Below are 12,368 nucleotides of genomic sequence, written 5' to 3'. Positions count from 1 at the left end.
GCATAGCTCAAATCTGAAATGTTTTATGAGACAAGACACAACATTCACCTACTTGAATATCATACATTGCAAGAGTTCGGTATCTCTCCCAGATGTCCAAATATTTCAGTTCCACCGTAAAGGACATGCCTCTGATAGCTGCAATTGTACTGAGGACAATTTTCAGCTCTTCCAAGGAATCAGGAGGTGTCTTAAGATTCTCTGATAATGTCTGTAAGAATAAGATAATAATTTCCAGAGGCAACACTGGGACAGTAATTAGCCACTTCTTACTGAGACACAAAACACAAGCAAATGACATCTGACTCTTTCATTTTTAGTTTATGTGATGATAAACATAATACCCCAAAAAATTTATAAATCAACAAAAAGTAAATACCATAAAAACATAAATGTTTTTGTTACACCAAAAAAGAAGTTGTGAAAGGTGGTTTAAAAGGAATTTCAGAATTACTTACATGAAGCATTCACAAACACAGGACTGAGAAAGCCTCTTTTTTTGCACATTTCTGTTCTCTTTTGTTTCCTAGCTCATCTCTATACGTATGGCATATTATAGCACATCACTCAAACTAATTCAGAGTGGTTCAAATGGTCACCTACTAACCAGTGAAAGCTGCATCTGACAACAAGAACAGGAAACACCTACCTCGATCTCCTCCTGAAGACTGAAGAGTTCTTTTCTTGCAAACTCATTAAGCAACTTTCCAAGGGAAATCATCCAGTCTTTAGCTTTATCCTCCACTGCAGAAACTAAAGTACTCAGATAAAGCCTGATAAATTGTTCATCTTTTATTAAGGGTTGTTGAGTGACTTCTTGAGCTATCTTCATATAGAACTGCAGCTTTTCATCAAAGGTGACATAGGAAGGCTTTTCAGCAGCTAACTTCTTTATGGCCATGTCTTTGTCCACAGTCCACAGAAAACAGTATCTCTCCCAATGGTTCAAATACGTGCTGAGAGAAGCCAGGACTCTGTGGACATTCTGAGTGATGAGAGCAGCCTGCTCAGTTATCAGAGGGTTCTGGGAGATGTCACTGTAAAAGCTGAATGTGATCATTTCATCATCTGTAACACGCTGAGGAGGGCATTCAATGCATGTGCCATGCATCCACCGCACAAAATGCTAGAGTTTTCAAGACAAGTTTGAAAAGTAATTACCTTGTAGAGAGTCACATCAGTCAAATAAGTCATCATTATTTAGGACACTGTGTACAAAGTAATGTAAATGATTTCTTGAATCAACTGTTATTCTGACAGCATGAAGTTATTTCATACATGTTCAACCTGCTAGTTTTATGTTTTTGTTGCCCTCTTTTTCTATGCTTTAATAAAGAATATTAAAAAATAGGAGAAATTTTGTTACTTATACACATTAACCATGTCATACATTTTTTATGTGGCCCAAGACAATTCCTCTTTGCTCAGAGCAGCCATGCCAAGCCCAAAGATTGTATACCCCTGGGTTATATTTTCCCAAACAGTTGAGGGAAGAGTTAATTTCATCCTAATAAAATCTTTCCATGCACTATTTAGTCTATTTTTTTAGATCTCCACTGGGAAGACCACAGGGATAGAAAAATCACGTGATTTCTTTCCTGTGTTATCAGTTTGCAAAATTAGGACGGTCTGTAAAATTAGAACAGTGTACTGGGTATTTTTATTTCACACTAAGTCATTATGAATCTTCCCTTTGACATTAACTCTTGCCCAAAAGTAAAGTGAGATAAATTCGGTACAATCACAAGCAAAATATGGCAACAAGTAAATCTTAATGGAATATCACCTTTGTGACCTCAACACAGTCTCGGATACATTGTGCTGTCATTTTGTCGATTTCACTGGCATTGGGTTGCAAGATTATTTTTGGAGGAGACAAAACAGCTTCTATTTGGAACAGTGGCACATTTGCAAGAACAGCTGCATTAAAAGCTTGCAAATTCCTGGGAAAGGAAAAAAATCGTGTCAAAGATAGCAATAAGCAGCTCAAGAGAGACTGCAATTATGAGGTATGCATTCAGATATGTGAGCGTATCTGCCCAAAGTCAGCTAACAGTTATTTCAGCTGGAAACACTGATGTGTATCTGAGCAAAACTGTCCCACTAAGACTGATGTAATGCAAAACCTTGGCTAACTAAAATAAGTTACAGAAAGGAATGAATGGGGATATCTCAGTGCAAAAGGATCCTAAGACTACAGTTTAAAGATGTGGACCACAAGAGGGAGAGATGCTGTAAAAAGCCCTTATAATATTTTGCTAGAGGAACCTCCTTTGCTCCAGGTAAAGCATAATCCAACAAACCATTGTTCTCATACTGCTGGTCCCTGTTTTACAGGGATGCACTGGGCAGCCAGACAGCAAATTTACAAAACTGCATTCTTCAGTAACACAAGGTTTTGATTTTAGAAATAAAGCAGAGATACGCAGCTCCACACCCTGCAGAAAATGTACATTATTTCTGTCTCCTGCTGACAAAACCAATACCCATTTTCTCAGAATTCAGGTCTCTCCTCTACCTTGTTAGCAGTTCTGCACTCTTTGCACAAAAGCAGTACAAATACAAAAAATACAAGGTGTTCAAACAGAGTATGATTACACGAGTTTACAATAACAGATTGAGAAAAACCTAAGGAGGAAAGACTAAAAATTGAATTAACTTACTTCAGAATTAACTGTATCAGCATCTGATAAATCCTATTTTCCCAATATGCATAATAGGAAGCCAATTTTGAAGATTTGCCACTCTTCATATTGACAAGTCCTTCCAGCTGTGCTAACAGTTGTGGAATGGCAGTATACATTCTAACCATGTGATCTGTATCTTTTGTTCTTTCACATTTTACATACTCAAAAAATTCTTTCACATCTGCAAAATATTACAAAAAATAATGTTAAGAATTGCAAAAAACTTAACAGACTTCAACAATGGAATAATTTGCTGGGCTTTATTTGTGAACATGAAATTGGTCTTGTATACTAATAAAATTTCTTCATTTAATAACACTAATTTATTAATTTTTCAGTCTCCTATTTTATATGGGTTCAGTTATTCAACAGCAATTAATAGATGTGAAAGTAACCTCCATAAGAGTCAGAAATCACAGAATCATCTGAGTTGGAAAGGACCTTTAGATGTCACCCAGTCCGGCTCCTCTGCAACATACAGGATCATCTACAGCTCAGCCAGGTGCTCAGAGCCTGAACATCTCCAGGGCATCCACCACATCTCTGGGCAACTTCTTCCAGGGCTTCACAACCCTTATCATAAACAACTTTTTCCTTTTACCTCATCTAAATCTCAGCTTTTTAGTTTGAAACCATTTCTCCTTGTCCTGTCACAACAGATCCTGCTGAAGAGTCTTAGTTCATCATTCATACTTTGTCACTGGAGTGATAGGGATGCATGGAAGACAATCACCTCAGTGCAATTTCCCCTTGAAGAAAAGATCTCAGTTGAGCTGGCACTCAAAGCAGTTTGCAGCTCTAAGATTACACTATTGCACACAAGGAAGAGGAAAATAAAGGGGAAGCTATGAGGAAAGTCATCAAATGCAAGTAGATACTGATCTATTTGTATAATTATCCCTAAGTTCTTCTCATCAACGCTGTCAGCTTTAGGTTACTGAAGTTCTGCTTGTGCATCCTGTGTTACAGCATGAAATACCACTGTAAGTACTGCTGGAACTGTTAGATGGTTTTATCTTAGCATCCAAAAAATGCAGATAGAACAAAGTAAAACATCACAGAGCATCTCTCAGAAATGAGAGTATGTAGACTTACTGGGAAGCACATCAGCACTTTCTGAAAGTGGAAATTTGAAAAGATTTGTTGATGCTATTTGCAGAAGGTTGTTGTTTATATCTCCAGAATTCGCATGAATCTGATGGACGAGGATTTCAAACTTCCTGATGGCTTGTTTACATCGGACTATAAAGTCAGCAATACCTTGAAATAAATCATAATCATTTGCTTTCTTTCTTTTACCAAAACTTTCATCAATGTTTCAACAATCAAAATTATCACAACCAGATGTGTCAGAAATATAAAAAAATACTCTGCAGATAGAATAAATGTTTTCACATCTAATCCTTCATCCAGTTCCCTTCCAGACTTAAGAATCTACATCCATTTCCACTTAACGTTTTACATTTAATGAAAACATAAGAAATATCCTTCTGGATCAGACCCTGCCTAATGTGTTATTGGACCATGGCAACAGCATGTACTATTTAGGAATATATTGATTTCATCTGGTATATCAAATGGAGTGTGGAATTGAAGAGACTTTTTAAACTGAAAATCAGTATCGAAGGCCATTTTTAAACAGGTTCACCGTTACCTAAGGAGTTCCAGTTGAGTCTTCTTTGCCCTACTTTGAACACTTTCCAGAGTTCCTGAATATGGTCATCAAGAAGTTTGGTTTCTGCTTCATTCAATGTTCCTACTACATTGTGATAGTCATCCAGCATGTGTTTTAATCCATCTGCATACCTAGTAAGTGTAAAACACAGTAACAGCAACAAAAATATATAAAAATTGCACACTGGAAACATCATCTTGAACATAAAAATCTGCAGGAACAACTATGGAATATGTATTGATCATGTATGCAGTTCACTTCCTATCAAAAACAAAAGAAAAGTCCCACATGATTCCAGTAGCAGCTAGACCAAACTCTCCTGGTAAACAACAAAGTGTTTAAGACAGCCTCAGCCTGAAGCACACAAAGGAATAAAGTAAATGAATTTTAAAGTCCAGTTAGGGCTCTTCTTGGCATTTTTCTGTGCCTAAACGCCTGTGATAATTTGGGCAAAAGTGACTTATTCAATGCCACAAGAAAGCAGCAGCAAGTTCAAACGTCAACTGAAATTTACATTAGATTAACAATTCATGGCAAAAACAAACAAAAACAACCTACTTTCTTGCTTTGTTTTTCCTTCAGATTTTCTTCTCATATTCATTTGTAAAACACAGTCTTACAGGGTGAAGGATGTAGACAGCACCAGAGGACAGACTGTTAGTGTGCCATTGCCATTAGCAATTTTGTATTTCAAAGAAGTAAGAGCTCTCCTATTCCCAAAATGTGCGGACTCAGGGCACACTCTGCAGTGAAATCACTTGAAATGTGGATGCAAGTGTGTATGCAAGCAGTTAAAGCCTTACCTAAGATATCTGTCTTCCTGTAGTGCCACATTTCTTGCTATTTCTGGGACTGGAAACCCCAGTTGCTCCATGTACTTTGTTTCAGTGATAATCTCTTGGAGTCTGGGAGAAAAATTCACTAGGAATTGGACACTTTTCTCTGTGGTGACAGACTCCTCTGTTACTGAGGTCTACAACAGAAGAAAGCAGCAGAAATCAGAAAAACACGACCAGACAGTTCCAATGCAAGGAAAATGTTAACTTTTGGGGACATTTGATAAGATGGTAGGTAAAAGTCAGACAGTATGGCTGACATTCAGAGCTGGTGAAAATGCCTTTAATATTTGATAGCCATCTCAGCATTCTGTTTTCAAAAACCTTTTTGTGTAGTGCTGCAATCAGTTATAAAGAAATCCAAGTAGAAGCTCACAGTCAAATGAAAGATTTATTAAACAGGGTTCTGAATAGTCTCTGCTGGGAATCAACCACTACCTAACTTCAGTCCCTAGTTTTGTTGTAATGTCCCCAGAATATTGCACCAAATACCTAGGATTAATAGGAAATACAGTACAGGAGAAAATAGACAGAAACAGCATTCATGCATCCACCAGCCAGGACATTCAGCAACTGAGGTCCTATGAAGGATCTCAAAAAACATTGAGTTCAGACCTTTTAAAATTTTCCTTTAAAAAACAGCATTCCTCTTCAAAACATCACTCTCAGACAAATCCCACTGACCATCAGATAGATTTCAATTCTTTCTCGCAGAGAAGCCTAGTATATTATCTTTCTATCTCTTACCTGATCAAAAGTCTCTAGACTAACATGGGTTGCTGACCCACCAGTAATGACTATCAGCAGAGTTTTTTCCAGTAAGAGTGGGAGCATCTTTTCTGTCTCATCTCTCCACTGATTATATTTCTGATCTTCATACTCTTTCATCCTCCTGGCCACTTTAAGATACATTTGCTTTACCTAGAAAGGAAAACTCTATCATCTTAAAGATCAAGAAAAATGTTTCACTATCCTGACTTAATAAGATTTGTTTCCAATCGTTATTAAATGAGAGGGCAAGTAATGCCTTGTCATTAATGCAGACAATGAAGAATTTAGGTTTTTGAGTTCTGTCATTGATTCTGTCACAATCTCTCTGAGAAACAGTGGAAAGGTTTCCAATCAAATTTTCATGCATAACATGGATCACTACAGGCAAATACGTTCTTCGAACTTTGTTCACGTAAGAGCGTTTTCTCATCCCTAGAAGAAAGGTGTGAGGAAAGTATTTCTTCCTTCATTAAACAGCAAAGAAACCAACATACTTCTTTTCCACGTTCACTAGCAAGCAGCCCCTCTACTTCCCGAAATCGAACAATAGTGTGTTTGATGCGATAGAAGAGCGATCGGGCCCAGTATATTGCTCCAGCCAGTGGAGGATGATTCTTGAACAAGGGTGGATCCGTGAGGTTTTGAACAAAGATTTGTCTAACATTTTCAACCTAGAGGAGAATCAAAGAATCACTGTTAAGAATAATTTCTCTATTTGCTGCTCCATGGTCAGTATCCAGCTTGGTACAAAACACAAACTCTGAAGCTCATTCCAGCAACAGGACAAAACCAATGATTTTTTATTCCTCATTAATCTCTTTGCTGTTGTATCAATTGCATTACAGAGAACGTTTTCCTTTCTGTATCCCATGGAACTGCTATGTTGTCTTTGTGTTCTTCGTGAGACTACATTTTATTGCAAAACTTGGTGTCCTTGTACATTTATCGGAAACATCAAGATAAATGCTGTGATAGCAAAGGCTTTCCAATGTATATGCCTCACAGAAGTTATTTGCACAGAACTGAGAAATTATTTCTGCCTTCACTATTAAGCTCAGGCACATTTTGGTCATGCCACATAGTTGTGTCTGGCACCAGTAAGCTAAAAGATAGCTTTTTTCAGGAAGGACTACTGTTGTACTGCTGCTCACAAGGTAAAGGAACAGCCACAAGCCTCACAGTACAGACAAACATCCTTCACTTCCCATACTGTGCTACACATATTCTGATATGTACATCATTTCAGTAAATAAACTATACTATCTTGCATGCAGGTTCAAAAACAGGAACAATTCTTACTTCTTTAAAACCTGTCAGTCTTTCAGATGGTAAATGACACTATACTTCTGTTGAGACACGTAGAGAGATATACAGATTTATTATTTTCAATAAAGAACTTCATACATAACTAAATAAATCCTAAATTAAATACCTCTTTACAGTATTGGTCCAATATGTCATTGAACTTCATCATCAGCTGCCTATTAATTGTTTCACGACAGCGAGTGTTTTTGAAGTTCAACAGCATGTCAAATGCAGCTTCTGCTGATCGAAGAGTCTTGAAAGATTTATCAATAAAGTTTTTGGCATCTTCTTCAATAATCTAAATGGAAACAAGCCAAGAAATCCTGTTCTTTAGACCTTTATCTTATGAAACCATGTAAGGAAGGCATAATAAAAATACCTTTTTGTAACAGTTGTAAGGCATATTTTTACTGTTCTTTTGACTTATAAATGGCCTGCAAACTGATGGCTTTCCAGTAAGAAACAGAAAACTAATATTAAACCTATGTTGCTGGGCAGGTATAGGAGTCACAAAAACACTGTAACATCTTTCATTTGTGAAAGACCTTTCATTATCTGAGGGACAAAGGAATAAATGCATCCAAAAGAGTTTGACTTCTTTGTGGAACGTGATTAAGATACGCAGTGTTTGGGCACAGGGAGGTCACACCAACCCTCCAGTCATGCTGTAGTGATTTTTGCCAATGAACACAAAGCATGTTTTATCAGTTTGCAAGATAAAGGGAAACTATAAACAAAAAGAACTTGCAAATAAAGTACTGACTAAAAAAAAATGGTTGAATACCTCCCGTTTTCATTTACATATTTGTTCATATATATATATATATTTGTTCATATATATATATATATATATATATATATATATATATATACGTATCAAACATTTTCTTTAAATGAAAATATTGACATTCTAGAAGGAATTTTTATATAGAAAGGAATAAGGGGGAAACAAATCACCATACGTGATACTTACTGAAACTTCTGCTTTAAATTCCTCCATAATTAATTTCCAATCATGTGCACTTTCAAGGCTAAAAGGGTCAAAAGCCAGTTCTTCCATTGGACTAGTTAGTTCATCTACCCTTCTCAGAAGATGATCAATGTGCTTTGGATCACCTGTGACAGCTTTCAGTTCAGAACAAAATACATTGTAAAACTCTTCAGTGACCTGTTAAGTCAGAAGAACAAATAAAAAAACGTTATTTTTAATGGGTTGTTGATTTCTTTTACTGACATTTAACACTTCTCTGTTATTATTTCCTTTTAAATAACTATACACCAGAGAATGATCCATTCTTGTTTAGGATTTACATTTTGTATACTCCTATACAATACACTGAGTACCTTTAAGAAAAACAGCCCTAGAGGCCCCAAAACTGCAGCTGTCAAAACAAAAAATACTCAGCTATTAATAGTTTTTATTTCACAAGGGTTTTTACATACACAGGCTACATGGCACCTGACCATTGATGGACAACAAATAGTTCTAGTTATCCTCTTAAGGAGGATAAACAGAGCATCTGTTCATGTATGTTATCTTGCAATTGTTACACTGATTTATGTCAATTTTTACAGTCAAATTTTATACTATGGCGTACTTAAATGACTAGTCCATCCAAAATGACACCACAAGCCATGAAAATTGCAAATCTGTCAAACAATTATTACAAGTCTGTATGCTAACAGCAGTACTGTACACAGCAATGCCTTTCCTTAACAAATACTTGAAAAGATTTATTTCATCTCCAGAGTTAAGAGCTGGAGATTGTTAAAATCAAAATCACTGCTCAGGTCCTGAGCTTAAACACACACAGGAAAAAACTAACAGCTAAAGGCTATTAGCATCTCAACAACTACAGTAATAAAAGAATCTCCTCTACATAAGAAAACACTGATGACACAATCATACTACATAATTATTCTCTATACAACTACCTGCAAAATATCATACAGATCTTGACAGACTGAAGTCATATAATCTGTTTTTCCAAATAAAAGTTTTCGGTCAAATTCCCAGTGTTGCTCTCTTCCTGATGCTTCAATCTGGGCACGAACAGCCAAATAAGATTTCTTCCACTGTTCAAGAGTACTTTTGGCCTCTGCTATTTTCTTTTTCGCAGCAGCTCTATCTTCTCTATTAATTAAATCAAAAGAATTAATATAGTACAGATAAAAAGATTATAGGTATTAAATGATATCTCAGCTGATTAATATACCCTGGTTTAGCAGCTTCTAATTAGATCTAAATTAAACTTTCAACTGCTATATCTTAATTTTCAGTGGGACCGATTTTGAAAGGAGGTATTATTTCTAGACTGATTAATTGTATTTATGCCACTTCTGTACCACGGTAATTGCAGGGTGTTTATTGATTTTCATCCTCCCAAGAGAACAGAGGACAAACACCTGTTTCGTCAGGACCGGTTTGGCAATTTATGAAAACTACAACATAAATTGACTTTTAATTGACCTTCTAATAGAACTTGAGATAAACACTGAAGCATATTTGATGCTATATCTACTACACTTTCCATAAAACAAGTAAAGCTTTAAAAAAATACAGACCAGGAAAGTAGGAATCCAGTACTTACTTAAATAGTGTATGTAAATCCACAACTTTGCACACTCGATTTGAAATTTCCCATGCAATTCTTTCCATGAGGGGCACCATCCTTTCATCTGTGTTGTAATGCCGTGACATAATCCACACCATTCTCAGAGCATTCATCAGCGAAGGAATTGTATCCAAGACAACATTAAACCCAGTGCCATGCGTTAGATTCTGTTAAATATATAAGTACTGTGAGTAAGCTGTCATGAAAATACAGATACACATTTTATAAACCAATATTTATTCTACAGTTAAGAAGAAAATCCATCACATTAGTAAATGAATAACTCAGTCAAGGAAACATCCTGATGACTAAACTACAGAGATGGCTAAAGATGTGCAGATCTGCAAAGAGTTTTCTTAAGATCACATACCTTCAAATGGTGTTCCAGAGTTGAAAGAAATCTAACATTATCGAGAGCTTCCACACAGTGTTCTCTGAGGTCATTGAAGATTACATGTAAATCTCTGACACACTCAGACTCAGCTTCCTGCAGTACTGCCAAGACTCTTTCCACTTCTGGAAGCTTTGTCTGTTCATTAAGATGACTTAAAACAGCATTTCTTACACACCAGAGGTCAATTTCTGCAAGTGGACCACTGCCCTACAAGTTAGGTGGAGTAAAATAAGAATTCCAAATTACCATTAAGGGTGAGATCCTATAAACAGCTTTACATTTGTTCTTTTTTTCAGTAAGTAAACCGAGAAAACTCAGATGTCATTCAACCATGAAAAGAAGACAGAATAAACTCTGAATTCATAGGTTTTACACAAGCAGAGAGGAACTGCTCATGGGGAGTGTACCCTGGATTTGAGGATGCCATGCTTGCAGATATACGCACAAATAACTTCATAGACGTGTAATATCTCATATTTAATTGTATAACTGTGTGTTTGCAGAATGAGAACATTGCAAATGGATTTCATTTTGTTTGAAAGATGACTTTTCAAGGGAAAATATAGTTTCATATATATGTATATATACACTTTAATCATTGTATTTTTTAATATTTCATGGCTATCTCACTGATTTTAGAAGTAAGAATGCAACTAACAAAAGTGCCTTAGCTTTCCACAGTTTCCTAGGTGGACAGGACCTACACAGAATTGCTTTATTTTCTGCTTCCCAGAATCACATTCCTCACTACCTTTATCCTACTTTTCTTCAATTAGTAAATAGTCTTTCCAACAATCAAACACAAAGACATTAAAACAGAGCACAAATCATCCAGAGAGACTCTTGTGGAATTTCTGGGAGTAAAGAAGCTTGGTTTAATGGAGACATTACCTGTGGAACCTTTTTCAGTTGCTCCTCTAGAGCTGTGGATATTAGTTTTTGCCAGGTCATTGCACAACTTTCAAGAGCTTCAACCATTTCTGGAACTGCAGCGAGAACACTCACTTCTCCATCTAGATTTACAGTTGGCATGTCCAGTTTAATCTCTTCTGTCAGGAACAAAGGCACTTAAAATTAACTGTCTTGTTCCACCAGCATCATTAAAGTAACATCACTAAATGGCTCACACTTTCCATTTTATCAGCTACTTGAGTGTAGGCAGCTTACTGCTTGCTCTCTGTTTGACAATATGGCAAAAGGCATCAGTTGCTCTGTAGTTAACACAATACTAAGATGTATTCATAGAAATAACTTAAAGCTCTGACCTTTCACCCCTCAATCCATTCACTAACCATTAAGAATCAGGATTAGGGCTTTGCTGAATAAAATTATTAGTCTTCCTAGTATACGCCATTCAATTTTCCTCAATGGCAGGTATGCTAACCCATGTCAGAGAAGAGATGCTAAGCCACACGTGAAAGCCTCATTTGGTCTTCCACTTTCTGTATCCAGCAATGGACAGAGTCTTCTGAGCAGTGGGAAGAAATGAGGCATGCTGACTTTCTCTCCTATTCTTACTCCAGGCTGACAGAATGTCACGGAATTAGTCCATTTCCCCATACTGACTGCTATGCTTCAGAGCAGTAAAATACTACTGTTACCAGCAAGAGAAACTTTGGTCAGATCTGCAGCTTCCCCAGAAACTGTATGTATTTGTTATTCCAAGCAGAGCCATTCCTAGGTGAACCTATTTTTATTGTCTTGCAGTCTGAACAACACAGCACTAGCATAGGTAAAATACTCACCTTCAGTTTGCTGTAGAGTTGGATGAGAAGTGCTTAAGAATCTCTGCATGTTCACATGATCATTCCTTATCTGAATATCATGGTATTCCACAGGCTGCACTTCCTTTTCTGCAAAGGAAACTTCTGCAGCCTGCTGATCAGAGGAGACAGCAGGCAGAAATTCCTATAATTCAGACATGTACCATAAATTAGATGGCCTACATTTGGGAGTGGGGGGGGGGATGAAGCTGGTATGCTTTTACAAAAGTCTATCAGCACAAAAATAAAAAATACCTAATATCACATTCTTCAATGTTTCTTAGATAGGCCCAGACAATTCAGTTAAATAATGACCGTCTCC

At 36.6% G+C, this 12,368-nt stretch overlaps 1 protein-coding gene across 1 annotated transcript in view; it reads right to left on the bottom strand.

Moving 5' to 3' along the window:
* The window catches only part of DNAH10 (dynein axonemal heavy chain 10), a 54,032-nt gene that overhangs the window by 36,878 nt on the left and 4,786 nt on the right, over positions 1–12,368 (bottom strand). Inside the window, exons 6-21 of the mRNA XM_048964362.1 lie at positions 12,029–12,161; positions 11,175–11,332; positions 10,260–10,490; positions 9,866–10,056; positions 9,210–9,408; positions 8,248–8,442; positions 7,402–7,572; positions 6,464–6,640; positions 5,946–6,119; positions 5,166–5,335; positions 4,342–4,493; positions 3,783–3,947; positions 2,664–2,868; positions 1,787–1,943; positions 650–1,126; positions 53–211 (exon numbers count right to left, since the gene is read on the bottom strand). Of these exons, the coding sequence (XP_048820319.1) occupies positions 53–211; positions 650–1,126; positions 1,787–1,943; positions 2,664–2,868; positions 3,783–3,947; positions 4,342–4,493; positions 5,166–5,335; positions 5,946–6,119; positions 6,464–6,640; positions 7,402–7,572; positions 8,248–8,442; positions 9,210–9,408; positions 9,866–10,056; positions 10,260–10,490; positions 11,175–11,332; positions 12,029–12,161 (3,114 nt within the window). The remainder of the gene's footprint in view (positions 1–52; positions 212–649; positions 1,127–1,786; positions 1,944–2,663; positions 2,869–3,782; positions 3,948–4,341; positions 4,494–5,165; positions 5,336–5,945; positions 6,120–6,463; positions 6,641–7,401; positions 7,573–8,247; positions 8,443–9,209; positions 9,409–9,865; positions 10,057–10,259; positions 10,491–11,174; positions 11,333–12,028; positions 12,162–12,368) is intronic.

Source organism: Lagopus muta, chromosome 17 (assembly GCF_023343835.1).
Source record: "Lagopus muta isolate bLagMut1 chromosome 17, bLagMut1 primary, whole genome shotgun sequence".
NCBI classification, from domain to species: Eukaryota; Metazoa; Chordata; class Aves; order Galliformes; family Phasianidae; genus Lagopus; species Lagopus muta.
Note: the sequence above shows the minus strand (reverse complement) of the source record. Positions and strands in the feature narration are given on the sequence as shown.